The sequence below is a fragment of the Schistocerca nitens genome, chromosome 10, assembly GCF_023898315.1.
Source record: "Schistocerca nitens isolate TAMUIC-IGC-003100 chromosome 10, iqSchNite1.1, whole genome shotgun sequence".
NCBI classification, from domain to species: Eukaryota; Metazoa; Arthropoda; class Insecta; order Orthoptera; family Acrididae; genus Schistocerca; species Schistocerca nitens.
Window position 1 is genome coordinate 9,854,220 of NC_064623.1, and position 21,266 is coordinate 9,875,485.

General features: G+C 39.0%; 1 protein-coding gene across 1 annotated transcript in view; it reads right to left on the reverse strand.

The window, feature by feature from the left end:
- Nucleotides 1–21,266, reverse strand: part of LOC126210461 (acid phosphatase type 7) — a 118,498-nt gene that overhangs the window by 38,326 nt on the left and 58,906 nt on the right. The window contains exon 7 of the mRNA XM_049939694.1: nt 196–367. Coding sequence (XP_049795651.1) covers nt 196–367 — 172 coding nt within the window. The remainder of the gene's footprint in view (nt 1–195; nt 368–21,266) is intronic.

Genomic DNA, 21,266 nt, shown 5'->3' on the forward strand with positions numbered 1-21,266 from the left:
AACAGTCTCTGATGTAACACTGATATTTACCAGGTAATTGTTGTCTGAAGGTAAGGCTATGCACTGAAGTCACACTACTACGTACATCGGTGAGTACTCACCAAAAGTTTTCTGTACTTTCACACTGTAACATTAATTCTCTGTAAGGAAAGCAGAAATAGCGCTGCAGATTGTCAAACAAGATAATCCACTTACTGCCGATCCAGTTGTTACGTGGACAGGAGCGCGCGGGTTCCTGTAAGGAGCTTCGTAGCTGCCATTGCGTACCACGTAGTTGTAGATGGGCCACAGACGCTCATATGAATGCTCGTGAGCCCAAATCAGCAGGTCCACACCGTATTGGCAGAAAACTTCCTCTAGACCAAACCTTAAAAAAGAAATAATGATAATAATAATAATAATAACAAGCAACAGCTTAAGGTACAAGACGTAAGCACAGTCCTTTCACAGTCTCTCATTGGAGTACCCGAAAGTTGGAACACATCAGTGTCATAAACATGGTAACCAAAATTCCTGGTAGAATGTAAATAATTTAGGAGTAATGTAGATGTGTTATCAGTAGGCACATAATGAAACTCAATAACTTTACTAGCTCTCCGAGCCATCCGTACAGCACATCCTACACCAGTCTCGCAACAGGCTTATCCTACAACATCAGATGCTGGGTCACCTGTAAAAGCAGCCATGTCATACATCAGCTCAGCTGCACAGGTTTTTATGTCAGTACGACAACTGACCAGCTGTCCACCACAATGAATGGGCCCACCAAACTGTGGGCCACAACGAAGCTTACCACCTGGTTGCACAACATGTAGCCTAGAATAACATCCTCAACTTCAATATTTGCTTCACCCGAGCCATCTCAATCCCCCTCCTCCCACTCATAAGCACTATTTTTTCTGAATTATGTATATGGGAATAATCTTCACTACACATCCTTCATTCTCCTAACCCTCCAGTAAACAACAGTCAACAGTCTCCTGTGCCCTCCTCCAAACAGTTTCCTCTTCCTCCGTCCTATCATTCCCTCAGAGTTCACGTCCCCCACACCACTTCACCGTGCACTGCTTGCCACCAGCTCCGACACCTGTGCACCGTATAGCCATTCCGGATGCCTCCATCCCTGCTTTCTGCATTCATAGCTGGCAAACCAGCTCTCCCCCCCCCCTCCCCCCCAGCCTCTAGATAAGCACTCCAAACTCCTCTTCTTACTCCTCTCCCCATCTATCCACCCAACTTCACGCAGTCCCCAATCCAAACTATTCCACTGCTGATTTGCAATCCTGGTACTAAACATCCACCCAGCACTATGTGAGGCATGTGTATTTGCATGCGTGAATGTGTTTTCGGTGTGTATTTGTTCTCTGGCTCCAGAAAGGATTTGCTCAAAAGCTATCAAGTCTCCTTTCTTTTGTGCACACCTGTCAATGACTCAGCACTTCTGCTTTTTGGTGAGTTGTATCCTTTACTCATACAGTATTTACATTCTACCAGAACTTTCCTTCTATAGTTAATTTTTACATGAAAACATATGTGTTTTTCAAAGTAAACAGTTACCTCCATTTGTAACAACAGAACATTGATTACGATATGTTATTACCTGTCATGCAACTCTACAACAAACAGTTTTACTTTCCATTAATAGACACAAACTTTGCAGTCCTCGAATGTACATAATCCCACAGAATTTGCGAAGCAGTGGCTATTGAGCCTTCGTTTATGGTTTTCTTCTGAACAGTGTGACTTATGTTGCACGGGAGTTCGTAGGATGTCTTTGCACCCAAGCACACATTTGTTCTCTCTCAACTCTTCACACGAACAAAGTGTAGAGTATGCCTGATCGTAATGAAAACTGAGAATAGTCCAGGTGGAGAGGTTAATCATATTCAATCTTTCTCCCACCTCGTGAGGTTCCTGTTAATACAGACTCCATTTATTTGATATTTTTAACTTTGTACTGTGCTGCTGCAGTTTCAACAAATAACCTGCTTTCTTAAGCAGTGGTACAGGTTGCTACAGTGACGAGTAAGACTGGAAGTCGGGCAGCAAGACTAGGAGTGCCGTAAGGTGCTGATTGAAGTCATTCTGCTGTAGGGTGTTAAAATATTATTTATTAACAGAATGAAATTTTCACCCTGCAGTAGAGAGTGCACTGATACGAAACTCCCTGGCAGATTAAAACTGTGTGCTGGACTGAGAAGTCATATCAGCAGAAGTAAAGCTGTGAGGTTGTGTTGCGAGTCACACTCGGTAGCTCAGTCGATACAGCAACTATTCCCAAAAGGCAAATGTCCCGAGTTTGAGTTTGGTCTGCCATACAGTTTTAATCTGGCAGGAAGTTTCATTATTTATTACGATTGCAGTTTTGACATTCGTTGTCAAGCATATTGAAATGTAATTATCCACTCAGCAACATAAAGCTGTGGCATGCTGGAAGCTAGTTACCAGCAGTTTGAAAGCATTTGGCAGTGTAAATTTATCTGCTATTCCATACACCAAGTGAGCACATACTAGAAGGCTGGTGAAATAACAGCATGCCTGATAAACACTTAAGTCAAAATCTTGTGTAGCAGATAATCATCAACCACACCTGTTACACGAGATTTTAACTTAAATGTTTATTGTATCTGCTATTATTATTTCACTAGCTTTCTAACACGTGTCCACATGGTGTATGGGACAGCTGATAAATTTACACTGCTGGGAACTATCTTCTAACACTTTACAGCTGTACGTTATTGAGTGGAGTACTACACTGCACAATGCTCAACAATGACCTCGCGTCGAAATTGCAATAAATAATATTTTAACTGCCTAAAGAAGACCAATTTTATTCAGAAACTCCAGTCAGTATTAGGATGCCTTCTAGATCGGTCTCAGTTTCAAATACGCTCCCGTATTTTCCGCATTTTTTTAAGTTAACTGTACCAAACTGAGTGATTCTGAATTATTATACAGTATTAATCAATAAATGCACTGCAATAGCATACTAGAGTATTATTTGAAGTAACCTAGCCACCCACACGTCCAATTGTAGCCACATAGTTACATTGTTTGCAGCTACAAGATAATGTATCAGAAAGAGTACAGTGCCACAGAATAGCTAGGAGGGGAGTTCTAAGTGCTGAGGCACAATGCTAACCTAGGTAAGGTTGAACTCGAATTTTGCGGTCTTGAGCAGGCAGAAATGACCAGACATACTGCACGCAACCTACGCCACTTTCTACACACTTGTGTCTAGTTAGAGAAATATTTATGGAGATTTAGTACATGAAGGTATCTTGCAACAAGAGCTTTTCTTCATTAGAGCTTGTTGAAGAAAATTATTTATATTTTTGATTCACCAGTCTTCAGTACTGCAGTACACTACACTATGTATTAACAGTTTGTCAACAAAACAGTTTCTGTGCCAGTCACTTGTTTATTTTGCCACTAACTGTTTCACACCACCATCTTCAGGTGGAGAATTGTTTATTTACATAGCTGGTGTTGGTGATTAGTACAGGTATCTTTCTCAGTCACAGACGAATACCAGTGAAGGTTTTTTTGCATCTCTGCTTTTCATCATTAGCAAAAAAAATGCAAAATAGCCTACACTGCCCTCTGTCTATAACAATGGAAAGACATCTGTACTCTTCACCAACACCAGCCATGTAAATACACGATTCTCCACCTGACAATGGTGGTGTCAACCACTGAAATGCACACTAGCAAAATAAATGAGAGACTGACACAGAAACAGTTTTATTTGTACACAGTTACAGCCCTCACAATGCCGTCTCTTATGGATGAAATAGTCATTATTAACAGTTTATTGTATTCACTCTCTCTAAGCAATTCCTTTGGTGTCAGAATGTGCTGAAGTGGAAGAACAAACTGCCCTCTCTAAGTAAACACTTGGCAAGAATCAAATGGCTCTGCGCACTATGGGACTCAACTTCTGAGGTCATCAGTCCCCTAGAACTTAGAACTACTTAAACCTAACTAACCTAAGGACATCACACACATCCATGCCCGAGGCAGGATTCGAACCTGCGACCGTAGTGGTCTCGCGGTTCCAAACTGCAGCGCCTAGAACCGCACAGCCACTTCGGCCGGCTGGCAAGAATCAATAGAGATCTAAATACACTGATTGGCCCCATTTCTGCTGCTCCACATTCCAGCTATCAGGAAAAACTGTGTTTAATCCATTTAGCTTGTCAGTAAATACAACGATTTCAAATCCAATCATGCACAACATTTCAGTTGTTGATTATTTTACATTTTGTTTCTGCTTTCATAGATACGGTTGCACTGAACACAGTGTTGTCTGCTACTTAATGTTAGCAGATGCGTAAAGGCATTCAAGACCGGTTAGTATCACTTGATTGCCATCCATTCGGCTACTCACATCATTGAGTCTTGTAAGTCTTGCTGAGAGTCTTGTACGGTTGTGATGTAATTGGCACCACACTCCTTATGGACACCATGAACACACGGTGGAGGAATCGGTTAACCACTGCCTTGTACTGCTGTCAATACAATGTACATCAGTTAATATGGTAGAAATAATCCTGTTTGCTGACGATACATGCACTGTTATGGAGCAGTGCAAAGAAGTATCAAATGATGTCTTCGTGCAACTTACAGACTGGTTTTGCAAAAATGGGCTAGCTTCAAACTCAGAAAAACACAGCTGTTTCAGTTATGTACTACTTCAGAAGTCAGTAAGTTAACATATTTTGCACATTTTCACTCATTAATGTCTTAGGGGATAACATTTTTAATTTTATCACTCAAGTCACAGCTACAGCCATTACTGAAATTAACAAGTTTGTCTGTAACCAAGTTTGAAAGGCAGTTTCTGATAAAACTAAAGTACTACACAATGGTAAACTGCATTTATGTAAATTTGTGGATGCTGGGAGTTTGCAGTGATTGTATTGTAAGCAGATGATAGTTTTTTGTGTGGAAATGATGAAGAAATGTTTCTTTGTACTAATGTTTACATCAAGTTCCAAGAGATTTATAAGAGAGCCTCTCAATTACACCGCAACCTAAATCTTATTATATTTAAAAATGTATTTGTCTTGTGATACCAGTCTATAAATACAGCACATAATCCATGTACCTGACCCTCTATTTAATTTATTTCTGTAAGTAAATTTGTTCAAAAATTTCAGATAGCACATAACTAATGGAAAACCACAGCTAAGCCATCAAAGTGCCTCTAAAATCTGTTCTTAAACAATAAATAAATCTGATTTACAAATGTTTGAGCAGAAAATTTATTAATTTCCTGTGTAAATAGTTTTTTCACTAACATCTGGCACATTATTTCAGTGGATGCTGCAATAAGATTTCACTTGGTGTCCTAAAGAGCTGAAAACTGATTCGTGATTAAATAAACAGCTGCTTCAGAAAATCAGGAAAGGGTTTCCTTTTTGTCACTATGTACCATCCCTTTATCCCACATTATCGTACAGTCTCAACCTTGAAGCCATATTCAGATGTCATTTACATAGACCAACAAGATCCATCATAAGAAACAATTTGTGGCTTCTTTCTTCATGAGTATAATTTTCATACTTCACAAACACAAGTATATTTAAAAAAATATTATTATATTACAGTCTACACGTTAATCTACTTTTCAACATAATTTCCACCAATATTTCGGCATTTATCATAATGAGAAACCAACTTCTCAATTCAGAATTACATTCAAAGAAAATCAACACACAGTACCTTGATTGATTCCCATGTTTAACTCTACTGTGGACTAGTTTTGATGAAGCAAGCTGGGATCTTTTTACTTCCTTTCTTGTCTTTCCATCTGCCTCCTTAAATTCATTTTATTTTCATTTTTCCCTAATTACCATTAACATGCTTAAGTATAACCTGCTTTTTCATAAAAGAGAAAGGTTGGTCCTCAGTATTAAGGTATATAACACCAGATCTGATTTTGTTCTTGGTTTTCTGTATGTCATCAATTTCCTAATTTATTTTGGCTATTCCTAGTTAATATCTTTTGTTGTACGGTGAAATCAGTAATTGTTTTGTGACTTAGATTCATTGTTGACTTATAAACAAATATAAATTCTGTAATAATTATAAACATTTGGAAGAACAACTGCTGGGATTCTTAAAGTATTTATTTGGCTCTATTCGAAAACATATTAGCAGCGCCATTATTTAAACAAATAATTTGGCTTTACCCTTGTAGTAGAAGAAACTGTTAAAAAGAAGGAATTTTTCTATATTCAGTTAATTGAAGGAGTTATGTTATAATTGTAATTTCTGTAACTTACACATCAAACAACATACAGTTTCAGTGCCTATTATTGCCAGGATATATAATGGCCAATTTTCAGACGTGAAATCTGTATCAGTTAGAGTAACAATAATACAGTGGAATTAGTTTAATACCAATGGGCTGTGTTAAAACAATGACAGTGTATTCTGTAAAAACTGAACTGTGGGATTAGGTTTCTACTGCTCATACATGTTCAACAGCAAACTATCATAGCAGTATGTCGATGTTTGCCTGTAGCGTATTAATAAGGCTTATCAAAAGTTAACCAATAGTGAACTGGTCATATAACTGTGTAATATTGGGGGTTGTGAACAGTGAAAGAACTGTGAAACGCAACTTTGCAACTGTCAGCTACATCATTTACAGTAGTAAGTGTTGAACTTCCACACCCCATTTTCTCAGCCAGTATAACAATGCAGTACGTCAACACAGAGGACTATTAATGAAGAAATAAAGAAGGTAAACATCACATAGTGCTTTCTAATTTTTGTCTCCTTGAGTTTTTCATCAAAAGGAGATTTCACTTGAGAAATCCTGAAAATTTCAAGAAGACAGCACTGCTGGGCAACTGCAATTACTGCCAACAGACACATTAAAAAACTGTCCCTACCTCCCCTCTTCCTCAGAACTAGTGGGTCTCCCTCAACCCAAGGTATGATGGGCACTCCCTATCCCTTTTTCTTCCCTGAGGGAGGAACTAATGGTTCTGAGAGCTAGGAACAGTTTTTTCAACTATAAGTTTTGCATCCTACATTGTTCACATGTCATACTTGCCAAATACTTAGTTTGCCTTTTTATGGCAATAGAATGTCCTGGCAGAATATAAGTAAAACATAAAATCTGCACATACTACAAAAATTAGAACATCTGTAAAGGGAAATGCAGAGTCTCAATGTGTACCTAGTGTGGATAAATGAAGTGAAATGGAAAAAGATAAGGATTTCTGGCCACATGTATAAAGGCCAATGTCTACAGCAAATCCGTAACGGTATAATGGAATTGTATAACTGGAGTACAGTTCGTTATGTACGGTCGAATAATGCTCTGAAACACCAACCGGTGGAAAATTTTGAAAAAATGTTTTGACAAGTTTTCTATATGTCCCACCAAAATTTCGACAGACAAATGTGTCAAAAAAATTGGATAGATAAAAAATCTACTCGCTAAGTGGCAGAACACACACATAAAAGAGGGTTGTAATTATGCAAGCTTTCGGTGCCAGTGGCTCCTTCTTCGGGCAGAAAGGTTGAAGGGGAAGAAAGAGGGGGTGAAGAAAAAGGACTGGAGAGGTCCAGGAAAAGGGGTAGATTTCAGGAAAGTCACCCAGGACCGCAGGTCAGTGGAGACTTACCGCACGGGATGAGAAGGAAAGACCATCTTTCTCATCCCGTGCGGTAAGTCTCCCCTGACCCGCGATTCTGGGTGAAATCTACCCCTTTTCCTAGACCTCTCCAGTCCTTTTCCTTCACCCCTCTTCCTACCCCTTCAACCCATCTACCTGAAGAAGGAGCCACTGGCTCCGAAAGCTTGCCTAATTACAAGCCTATTTTTTGTACGTGTTCTGCCAACGCTTGGTGAGTAGATTTTTTATCCATCCAATTAAATTATTTTGTCAAAAACTGATTGTTTTTGTTGTCACAAAAAACAGGATTCTTTTGGGCTTTTTCACTTATTATTTGGAAACAACATAATGTTCAGCAAAGTTGACTAGTTACGAAAATAAAGAGGATAAAATTTCATACAAAATATGACGTAGTGCTTCTTTCATCAGGCCAATCATACGGTATGTAGCATATGTTGGAAGCTAGCCTGAGTTCAAAGCTGAGGAGACGGGTCAGCTCAGTACCTATTCCTGTGCCCCTGACGTACTTAGTTGCACATCCATCACAGTATTCCATTCTCCACTTGTGTCACAATGCTATTGGATTAGTTGGTAGTTGATACTTGCTGCAGTGGAGGGGGAAGAGGTTTGAGAGACGGCACTGACCTCCCTCTCCTGACTGGGGAGGGGGGGAGGGGGAGGCTGTTCCTTCGTGTCAGTCTACTGCACTGGTAGTTTTTCATGAGTTTACCCTCAGATGGTCACTTAGAATGTATATGCAGTTGGTAAATTCAGCTTTAATGTACAAAACAGTTATACATAATGAGTTCATATGTCCGCCATTATAGCCAAGTGGTCAACGTGACAGACCCCGAGCTGGGTTTGCCTCCCAGTACTGCCACAGAATTTTACCTTGTGGGAGGACTGAACTGAGGTGCACAAAGCCTTGTGATTCCAACTGAGGAGCTACTTGACCGGGAGGTAGTGGCTGCGAGGTCAGAACACTGAAGACGGCCAGGAATGTTGTGTGCTGCCCTGAGCCCCCCCGTACTGGTTCTGATGGTGAATGACAACATGACACAGCAGGTGGTCAGCTATTGCATGGTCTGGAAAGCCTGATTGTGGGGCTTCCATGTCTTTTTTATGTGTTCAAGTCACACAAGTGTGTTTTATGTGATGGTATGTATATATGATACGTGTAGTGTACTGGATGACTGAAGAAAAGTTTCTTCACTCCGGCTTGAATTGACCTTGAATAATGTTCTTGAAGCAAGGATGGGATAGCTGCCCTTCTGAAGCGAGAAACTGCGGTTAAGGTTCATGAACCGAGTTGAAAAAAGTACACTAGTGAAATACTAACTGCAGCAGAAGCCAAGAGGGTTGCGGCTGGTTGTAGCCAAAAAGAAACTCAATCTGCATGATGAGATTTTTATTTAAAAACCAACTGGTGTGTGTGTGTGTGTGTGTGTGTGTGTGTGTGTGAAAGAGAGAGAGAGAGAGAGAGAGAGAGAGAGAGAGAGAGGGGGGGGGGGGCTATTATGACACAATTTCTGCTCCAACAAAACAAGCTTCCAACCAATCGACAGAAACTAATGAACTGTGTGCATATGCTGGGGCTGTGAGAGACTGTTCTAAACCTTACTGAGTGAGACAACAGTGAAGTAGGCTGACCAGTAATACATTGGACTGAATCAGTTCCTGACTTGGTTGCAGCACATGTCCAGTACCACATCCAAGGCATGAAGGGCCTGCATGGTAATATGCCACTGAAGCTGATGGTGCTGTGCAGCATATTTTCAACAACTTCAGTGGAAAGGTCCCACAACACATCTGTGTACAAATAATCTTCTATGAAACAATGGCCACTCACAAGATATTCCTCTCTAATTTCAAGAACAAGGACCATTTTATATCAATGTTGATGAACAAATTGGCCAAAGCAGGCATAGCTTCCAAGCAAGCAATGGAAGATCCTGATACCTTGATTATCAACAAAGCACTATCTTTGGATTCCACACAGTAAACCATCATAGTTGTTGGGGAAGACGTGCACCTCTTCATCATTGTAACAGGCCTCAATCAGCAAAGTAATACATTATTGATGAAACCAGGGAGGCGGAAAATGCCACAGCAGTTTTACTTTCAGGGAATTGGTCAACTTGCTTGAGAGAATATCCCCCCCCCCCCCTTTTTGCATCTAGTCAGTGGCTGTGTCACTAATTCTGCTCTTTACCTTCAGGGTGAAGTGAAATGCATCACTACCCTGAAGAAAAACCCGAAATGGGAACAAGTACAAGGAGACTATAGTGGATGATTCCTCATCGAGTTGTGTGGTGGTCTAAGTCTCTGAACCACCTTCAATACAGAAGCTACAACAAAACAGCATTCAGAATGACTGCCAACATCATTTCTGCGCCAACAACTGAGGGTCGCCAGATAAAATAGTGCCTTGGCAAAAATAAAAATCTCAACGAATCAGGCTGGATGAGTTCCAAGGACCGTCTGGTTCCAACTGTTATGTTTCTGCCACCAGCAGCCAATATTATCCTGACCCATTGCATGCAGATGCAAAACTGAGTTCTGTGCTACTCTTGTAGCTGCTGAAAAACAGGCCTCCACTTCTCAAAAAGTACCAAATATGATACAGCTTGCACGAATGTCAGCCACCATGATTCGCTAGACTTGAAAGCAGCTGTGTTGGAAGTAGAGGAGGAACACAAGACTGAAACAAGGACAGTAAATAATTATTAACCTGGTATTCATCTGATATAAACTAAAATTAGTCATCTATAATCTTATTTAGCTATAACGTACCCATATGTATTCTCATTTTGCAGATGATGAGGGCAGTGGTGCACAAAGCGCAAAGAGGATGAAACTTTTTTGATTTTTAAAAAATTATTATATTATTAACATACCACTCTGCGTGGCCTCAGTTGCGTTTGTGTATGTGTCTGTCTGTCGTGCCTATCTGCAACTGAGCATCTCCGCTACATGGTGAGTAGCAGCTTTCCTTGTCACAAATTCTTATGTTCCATCCAGAGTTTTCCATTGTTTGATTATATTATTATTATTATTCTTTCTTACTTTCTTTTCTCAGATGTTATGTCTGGTCAAAAATGGAAAGTGACGCAGACCTTGATCAAGCGTGACTTCCTTTTAACTGTACGGTATATGTTATATTGCATTTAGGAACTTTCGGGTAATTGAACATGTATCAATAATTACGGATTTCTGTAGTTGTATATATAAGTTTGGATGTAGCTGTCTTGCATTGATGTACTGGTGGATATTGTGTGGTATGACTCCTGTAGTTGATAGTATAATTAGTATAATGTCAACTTTATCCTGATGCCACATATCCTTGACTTCCTCAGCCAGTTGGATGTATTTTTCAATTTTTTCTCCGGTTTTCTTTTGTATATTTGTTGTATTGGGTATGGATATTTCGATTAGTTGTGTTAATTTCTTCTTTTTATTGGTGAGTATGATGTCAGGTTTGTTATGTGGTGTTGTTTTACCTGTTATAATGGTTCTGTTCCAGTATAATTTGTATTCATCATTCTCCAGTACATTTTGTGGTGCATACTTGTACGTGGGAACGTGTTGTTTTATAAGTTTATGTTGTAAGGCAAGCTGTTGATGTATTACTTTTGCTACATTGTCATGTCTTCTGGTGTATTCTGTATTTGCTAGTATTGTACATCCACTTGTGATGTGATCTACCGTTTCTATTTGTTGTTTGCAAAGTCTGCATTTATCTGTTGTGGTATTGGGATCTTTAATAATATGCTTGCTGTAATATCTGGTGTTTACTGTTTGATCCTGTATTGCAATCATGAATCCTTCCGTCTCACTGTATATATTGCCTTTTCTTAGCCATGTGTCTTGATCGATGTGTGGCTGTGTTAAATGATACGGGTGCTTGCCATGTAGTGTTTTATTTTTCCAATTTACTTTCTTCGTATCTGTTGATGTTATGTGATCTAGAGGGGTGTAGAAGTGGTTATGAAATTGCAGTGGTGTAGCTGATGTATTTATATGAGTGATTGCTTTGTGTATTTTGCTAGTTTCTGCTCGTTCTAGAAAGAATTTTCTTAAATTGTCTACCTGTCCATAATGTAGGTTTTTTATGTCGATAAATCCCCTTCCTCCTTCCTTTCTGCTTAATGTGAATCTTTCTGTTGCTGAATGTATGTGATGTATTCTATATTTGTGGCATTGTGATCGTGTAAGTGTATTGAGTGCTTCTAGGTCTGTGTTACTCCATTTCACTACTCCAAATGAGTATGTCAGTATTTGTATAGCTTAAGTATTTATAGCTTTTGTCTTGTTTCTTGCTGTCAATTCTGTTTTCAGTATTTTTGTTAGTCTTTGTCTATATTTTTCTTTTAGTTCTTGTTTAATATTTGTATTATCTATTCCTATTTTTTGTCTGTATCCTTGATATTTATAGGCATCTGTTTTTTCCATCGCTTCTATGCAGTCGCTGTGGTTATCCAATATGTAATCTTCCTGTTTAGTGTGTTTTCCCTTGACTATGCTATTTTTCTTACATTTGTCTGTTCCAAAAGCCATATTTATAGCATTGCTGAATACTTCTGTTATCTTTAGTAATTGGTTGAGTTGTTGATTTGTTGCTGCCAGTAGTTTTAGATCATGCATGTATAGCAAATGTGTGATTTTGTGTGGGTATGTTCCAGTAATATTGTATCCATAATTTGTATTATTTAGGATGTTGGATAGTGGGTTCAGAGCAAGGCAGAACGAGAAAGGACTTAATGAGTCTCCTTGGTATATTCCACGCTTAATCTGTATTGGCTGTGATGTGATATTATTTGCATTTGTTTGGATATTAAGCGTGGTTTTCCAATTTTTCATTACTATGTTTAGGAACTGTATCAATTTAGGATCTACTTTGTATACTTCCAATATTTGTAGTAACCATGAGTGGGGTACACTATCAAAAGCTTTTTGGTAATCAATGTATGCATAGTGTAGTGACCTTTGTTTAGTTTTAGCTTGATGTATCACCTCTGCATCTATTATCAGTTGCTCTTTACATCCTCGTGCTCCTTTGCAACAGACTTTTTGTTCTTCATTTATAATTTTGTTCTGTGTTGTATGTGTCATTAATTTCTGTGTAATGACTGAAGTTAATATTTTGTATATTGTTGGTAGGCATGTTATGGGGCGATATTTAGCTGGGTTTGCTGTGTCTGCTTGATCTTTAGGTTTCAGATAAGTTATTCCATGTGTAAGTGTATCAGGGAATGTGTATGGGTCTGCAAAGTAACTGTTAAATAATTTAGTTAGATGTGAATGTGTTGAGGTGAACTTCTTTATCCAGAAATTTGCTATTTTGTCATTTCCAGGGGCTTTCCAATTGTGCGTAGAATTAATTACTCGGGTGACTTCATGTTGCAAAATTATCACTTCAGGCATTTGTGGTATCATCGTTTATGTATCCGTTTCTGCTTGTATCCACCGTGCATGCCTGTTATGTTGCACCATGTTTGACCATATGTTGCTCCAGAAGTGTTCCATGTCTTATGTTTGGTGGATTGTCTATTTTAATGTGTGTGTTATCTATTGCCTGGTAAAATTTCTTTTGGTTTGTGTTGAATGTTTGGTTTTGTTTCCTTCTATTTTCACTTTTTTTGTATCTTCTAAGTCTTTTGGCCAATGCTTCTTTTCATCTAATTGCTCTATAGCTTCTTGTTGTGAGATTTTACCTAACCTTTTTCGTTCCCCCCCCCCCCCCCCCCTGACATTTCATTTCCTATAAATTGTGTTAGCTGTCTGATGTCTTTTCTCAGTTTTTCTATTCTTATCTGTAGCCTGTGTTGCCATGCTGGTTTTGTGGGTTTCTTCTATGTGTTGGTTGGTTCTGATCTCTGCCTAGTGTGTATATTTAGGGTAGTGAGTGCTCCTATATAAACCAGTAGTTGTAACTCTTCCATAGTTGTGTTTTCATTTATTTTGTTGTGTATGATTGTGTTGATAGTTTTTATTGTTGTTTCGACTTGTGGGTTATTTGGCGGTCTATGCAAGAATGGTCTAATGTCTGTATTAGTGTCTTTGTATTCTATATATGTCAGCTGAAATTTTTCTTCTATATCTAACATGTATGTTACTTCGAGTTCTATTTGTGCTTGTTCTGGTGGCTGTCTTAAGATTTCGTTTTCCTCTGATTGTTTAATTGATGCGTGTTGTTCTTTGTTTGTTTGCTCTGGGATGTTTGAGTCCATTACTGTATTTTCTTCTTCTTCTGATTGCACATTATTTTGTTCCAGTATTTGTTATACTTGTTGTTTGATGTTTTCTAATTCTGACTGGGGTATCCTGTTATTTTTTATTATTACACGAATCTGATCAGCTAGTCGTTGTTTTGTTAAAAATTTTAATTCTGGGTATCTGATGATAAATGTTGTGTATACTTGTGATCTGTGTCCAGTTGTGTTGGTTCCTAGGTTTGTTGCTTGGTAATAACAGAACATGAGGTGTTGATTAACTTCATCTGACCATCTCATCCTCTGTCTTTGTTTTCCTTCTAGGGTCGTTGCAGGAAGCATATCCTGCAAAACACCTCTATTTGGATTTAAATCATTTTCCAGTTGGCTAGCAGTGTCGTTACCATTGTGGGCGGGCATAGGGTTCAAACGTCGTCCCCGACCATGACGGCGCTTGTCCAAGGCTTCTTTAGTTCTGTCCTGAACCAACTAATCACACTAAAAGGGGGGTTAGCCCTATTAGAGGTTTGTTCTTTTCATTGCCTTTTACGACTGGAAGAACATACCGGAGGCCTATTCCTTTCCCGGGCCTCCGTGGGGTTTATTATTTGTTATTTTTTGGGTCATCAGTCTTCTGACTGTTTTGATGAGGTCTGTCACGAATTCCTCTCCTGTGCTAACCTCTTCACCTCAGAGTAGCACTTGCAACCTATGTCCTCAATTATTTGCCAGATGTATTTCAGTCCCTGTCTTGCTCTACAGTTTTTGCCCTCTACAGCTCCCTCTAGTACCGTGGAAGTCATTCCCTTATGTCTCTTCTTTTCTGGTTTTCCCACAGTCCATGTTTCACTACCATACACAGCTGTAATCCAGATGTACATTCTCAGAAATTTCTTCCTCAAATTATGGCCTATGTTTGATACTCATAGATTTCTCTTGGCCAGGAATGCCCTTTTTGCCATTGCTAGTCTGCTTTTAATGTCCTTACTCCGTCCATCATTGGTTATTTTACTGTCTAGGTAGCAGAATTCCTTAACTTCATGACCATCAATCCTAATGTTGAGTTTTTCGCTGTTCTCATTTCTGTTACTTCTCATTACTTTCTTCTTTCTACGATTTACTCTCAATCCATATTCTGTACTCATTAGATTGTTCATTCCATTCAGCAGATCATTTACGTCTTCTTCAGTTTAACTCAGGATAGTAATGTAATCAGCGAATCGTATCATTGATATCCTTTCACCTTGAATTTTAATTCCACTCCCAAGCCTTTCTTTAATTTCCATCACTGCTTCTTCAATGTACAGATTGAACAGTAGGGGTGAAAGATAACATCCGTGTCTTACACCCTTTTTAATCCAAGCACTTTGTTCTTGGTCATCCGCTCTATTATTCCCTCTTGGCTCTTTACAAAGTATATATTACCAATCTCTCCATACAGCTTACCCCTATTTTTCTCAGAATTTCGAACATCTTCCACCATTTTACATTATCGAATCCTTTTTCCAGGTCGACAAATGCTATGAACATGTCTTGATTTTTCTGTAGTCTTGCTTCCATTATCAACCACAATGTCAGAATTGCCTCTCTCATGCCTTTACCTTTTCTAAAGCCAAACTGATTGTCATCTAGCACATCCTCAATTTTCTTTTCCATTCTTCTGTACATTATTCTTGTCAGCAACTTGGACGCATGAGCTGTTAAGCTGACTGTGCGATAATTCTTGACCTTGTCAGCTCTTACAGTCTTCGGTGCTGTGTGCATGATATTTTTCCAAAAGTCCAACAGCATGTCACTGAACCCATACATTCAACACACCAACATGAACAGTCATTTTTTTTGCCACTTCCACCAATGATTTTAGAAATTCTGATGGAATGTTATCTACCCCTTCTGCCTTATTTGATCTTAAGTCCTCCATACCTCTTAAGTTCTGATTCTAATACTAGATTCCATATCTTTTTTGAATCAACTCCTGTTTCTTCTTCTATCACATTAGACAAATCTTCCCCCTAACAGAGGCTTTCAAGTATTTTTTTCCACTCTCTCTCCTTTACATTTAAGAGTGGAATTCCCATTGCACTTGGAATATAACCACCCTTGCTATCAATGTCACCAAAGGTTATTTTGACTGTCCTGTATGCTGAGTCTTTAATTCCAACAATTATATCTTTTTGGATTTCTTCACATTTTTCATGGAGCCATTTCGATTGCATTTCCTATTTATTTCATTCCTGTGACTTGTATTTCTGTATTCCTGAGTTTCCTGGAACATTTTTGTACTTCCTCTTTTCATCGATCAACTGCAGTATTTTTTCTGTCACCCACGGTTTCTTCGCAGTTACCTTCTTTGTACTTACATTTTTCTTTCCAACTTCTGTGATGGCCCTTTTTAGAGGTATCTATTCCTCGTCAACTGAGCTTTCCTTACTTCTGTATCTATAGTCTTAGAGAACTTCAAGCGTACACTATGTGATCTAAAGTATCCGGACACCTGTCTGAAAATGACTTACAAGTTCGTGGTGCCCTACATTGGTAATGCTGGAATTCAATATGGTGTTGACCCACCCTTAGACTTGATGAAAGCTTCCACTCTCGCAGGTATATGTTCAGTCAGGTGCTGAAAGGTTTCTTGCGGAATGGCAGCCCATTCTTCATGGAGTGCTGCCCTGAGGAGAGGTGAGGCGTCGCACGAAGGCAGCATTTCAAAACATCCCAAAGATGTTCTGTAGGATTCAGGTCACGACTCTGTGCAGACCAGGCCATTACAGGATGTTATTGTCGCGTAACCACTCCGCCACAGGCCGTGTGTTAGGAACAGGTGCTCGATCGTGTTGAAAGCTGCAATCGCCATCCACGAATTGCTCTTCAACAGTGGGAAGCAAGAAGGAGCTTACAACATCAATGTAGGGCCGTGCTGTGATAGTGCCATCCAAAACAACAAGGGGTGCAAGCCCCCTCCATGAAAAACACGAGCACACCATAACAACAATGCCTCTGAATTTTACTGTTGGCACTAAACACGCTGGCAGATGACGTTCACCAGGCATTCGTCATACCCACACCCTGCCATCGGATCGCCACATTGTGTACCGTGATTCGTCGCTCCACACAACGTTTCCATTGTTCAATCGTCCAATGTTTACGCTCCTTACACCAAGCAATGCGTCGTTTGGCATTTACCGGCGTGATGTGTGGTTTATGAACAGCTGCTCGACCATGAAATCCAAGTTTTCTCACCTCCCGCCTAACTGTCATAGCACTTGCAGTGGATCCTAATGCAGTTTGGAATTCCTGTGATGCGCTGGATAGATGTCTGCCTATTACACATAACGACCTCTTCAACTGTCGGCAGTGTCTGTCAGTCAACAGACGAGATCGGCCTGTATCCTTTTGTGCTCTACATTTCCACTTCACTATCACGCCAGAAACAGTGGACCTGGGGATGATTTGGAGTGTGGAAATCTCGTGTACAGACATATGACACAAGCGACACCCAATCACCTGACCACATTCTAAGTCTGTAAGTTTCGCGGAGCACCCCCTTCTGCTCTCTCACGATGTCTAATGACTGGAGTTCAGATTTTGCACACTTTGCATGTAATTTTTTTACAGTACCTGGTGTTGTATCTTTACGAATTATGATATCTTGGAGGTACTAGGCTACTTTAAATTCAAATTTAAAATGCATATATTTGCATATTTTTGACGTTTGAGCATATTATTGTCATATTTAGAGGAAATGGCCATAAAGATGCACATTTTTTACGTTTAGAGGTCATATTAATGTTCATTTTGTTCCCTGGCAACCCAAGAACCTCCCACAATATTAGGCCAATAAATTTCCAAAATGAGATAATACTGGATGAGCCATCAGAATAAAAGCCTTTCAGGTATACATGGGTAGCTTATGGAGGGAAATACTCTTGTTTTTCCACTTAGGTAGTCTCTCTGATAAGGATGCTAAAGACTTGTGATGGTTCATTGTTGAAAGATGGATTACTGGAGTAGAAATGTGCTTCAGTATTTGTTGCCCGCAGTTTATGCGTGTTCAGGTCGCTCACCTGATCTCTGCAGTGCGCTAACAGTGCCCTACTAGTTATTGTTGGCATTTTGCAATATGAATCATTCTTATAAGTGTTTCTGTGCTGTTCACATCAACTCTTTGCAATTTCCTTTACATTACAAATATTCCCAGACCAAAAACCAATAATTTACGGAAATGGATCGGGAGCGATTGTGCTTTCACAACGGACGTAAAAATAATATTCTGCCAACTATATGAAAAAGAGGTAGGTTTAATTCTTTTTTTTTCCTTTTTCGATAATTTTTCCAAGAAATTAAAACAATTATTAAGTTCATCTGTAAATTTGCATGCATGTTTTCTGCGTACGAATGGGAAGGAACAAAAAAAACCTTCAGGAATCACCTTCGGCATTCTTGCAAATTAAAAAAAGAAATGTTAACTGTTGTGAGGGGATCGAAGTATCAATTTTTAGAAACTTATCTGTAGTCTTAATTCACTTTTCTGAGTGACCATCTCGCTGGTACACACTGTTCTCTTACATTTTTGTACATACTTATTGATATTTATTCACTTCTCAAATGCTGTGGATCAGAGGTGAGAAAAAATTTCAACTGGATGAGCATAAAAAGACATCTTAGCACCAGAATAATTTAACCAAGAGACAGTTAAAAACTTCACAGCAACCATTCATCTCCTCATTTTCAAAGCAAACGAATAACAAAAATGAGTTCGATGAAGATCTTTGCAAGGCTTTAATAAAAGCAAACATCCCCTTGAATAAGCTGGAGAATGAAGGATTAAGGACCTTCTCGAAAAAATACACAGGAAAAGATATTGCTCTTGAGTCAACGCTCAGAAAGAACTATATGGACCCATTGTATGAAAAGGTAAGGTTTTTCGGTAATTTTTATGAACGTAGGTATGTGAAAGTCAATGGATATAATTTGGAATATACATGGGCCAAAATAATAGTTGTTTTTTCAAAAACTTGAAAAGTAAATTTAAATTATGTTTGAATATTTATTTTTATAAAATTGTTTTTGTGTGTATGTCTCCTACTAGTATCCACATGTTTATGTGTATTTTTTAAACTTAGTTTCTCTATTACAGGCATTGGAGAATATTAGGAAAGACATTGGCGATTCTCCAGTCTGGCTATCTGTTGACGAAACCACTGATTCTTGCAGTCATTATATGGCGCACATCATAGTTGGAAAACTCTCTGCTGACGAGGCTGCACGAGGACACCTCGTACTGTGCAAAGAAGTGGAACGAATGACACATGCACGGTGCAGGAAGCATTGCCTAAGTTTCGCCAACATTGGATAGTTTAAAATAAATTATAGATAATATAATAGTGCAGTTTTTCAAATCATATCCCGAGCCAATAATTAGTTTACCACATCATGTCCTGAGCCAATAAAAAAAAAAAAAAAAAAATGTCGAATCCTTTTATTTTCTTTCAGGCGTGCTATGGAGAAGTGAAGAACAGAAACATGGGTAGAACAAGGTTTTGGCCACTGTGACGAATAGTGCTGCATGTATGCAGAAGGCCACAGAGTGTCTCTGGATGTTTTACCCTAAAGTTATTCATCTAACATGTCTGGCTCATGGCATCCATCGAGTCGTTGAATAGGTCAGAGCCACACCGCCAGAGGCCAACAGCCTTATATCTTTGGCAAAGAAGGTTTTCATCAAAGCACCAAGTCGAGTGAGAACTTTCAAGACTGGTCATCCAGACTGTCCTCTGCCACCTGAACCAGTCTTGATGAGGTGGGGAACGTGGATTTCAGCTGCAAACTATTATGCAGACAACCACAGAAAAGTTGAAGAGGTATGGATGCGTACGTAGTACTGGATACATTGGATAAGCAAAGAAAACGAACACAACATAGAATTCCAATATTAAGCTTATTTCTCTGTACAGCAGTTTTCAGCTTGAAACCCACATTCACTAGATTACTACTTTCTTGTTCCAGGTCCTAAAGGGCTTTGAAGACAGCGAAAATTTAACTATACCAAAAGCCAAGGATGCCCTGAAGAATTCCAGCATGTTACACAGCCTACCTTTCACCCGAGCGCACTTGGGTGGCCTTCCAGACCTAACTGAGGAACTTGAGACTTGTAACATGGAAGTTACGAAGGCAGTGGCTCCTCGTCAAAGGACTTAGGACACAGAGCAAGAGTTGGCCATGTCCGATCGGTCAGAAACTTAGAAGAAAATTGGATGCAGTTCTTCACAGATATCCTGGTTGGCCTACGATTCGGAAGATTGCTCAGTTACTGGAAGGAGAGAAATGCTCCAAGAATCTAGATGATGTCACGTCGTCTGATGTCTCTACTCTTAAATTTTTACCTGTAGTGTCATGTGATGTTGAACGATCATTTCCAGGATTGAAAATGTTATTATCTGACCACAGGAAAAAATTTCTTGTAGAGAATATGGAAAAAAATGTTGGTAGTTCAAACAAACTCTAATTTTTAGAATTTACCTAACTTATACTATAAGTACCTATGTTATACTTCATTTTATTCATTGAATTATAGGCATTATTGAAATTATTTGATGGTTATTCATTAATTTTCCCAAGTAAGATGCATATTTTAAAGAATTTATCTAAGAGAAATGAATGATTAAAGAATGTTAGCCACATATTTAAAGGCATATACTGGCAGTAAGAGCATATTTTGAGGAGGTTTGGTGCATATTTCGTGGGTTTTACGTGCATATCAATCCAAACACTACTAATGACTATTGACGTCACTGATATTGAGTACCCAGCAGTAGGTGGCAGCACAATGCACCTAATATGAAATATGTATGTTTTTTGCTGTGTCTGGATACTTTTGACCACATAGTGTATCTCATCATTCCTTAGTACTCCCATATCCCACTTCTTTGCATATAGATTCTTCCCAACTAATGTCTTGAACTTCAGCCTACTCTTCATCACTACTATAGAGTGATCCGAGTCTATATTTGCTCCTGGATACGTCCTTACAATCCACTATCTGATTTCGGACTCTGTCTGACTATGATTTAATATAACTGAAAGCTTCCAGTATCATCCAGCCTTTTCCAAGTATACCATCTCCTCCTCTTGTAATTCTTGAACAGAGTATTTGCTATTACTAGTTGAAATTTAGTACAGAAGTCAATTAGTATTTCTCCTTTCTCATTCCTTGACCCAAGCCCACATTCTTCTATAAACTTTTCTTTTACTCCTTCCCCTACAATTGTAATACACTCTCCCATGACTATTAGATTTTCGTCTCCCTTTACATACTGTGTTACCCTTTCTGTATATCTTCACCTTCAGCTTGCGACATTGGCATGTATATCTAAATTATCATTGTTGGTGTTGGTTTGCTGTCGATTCTGATAAGAAC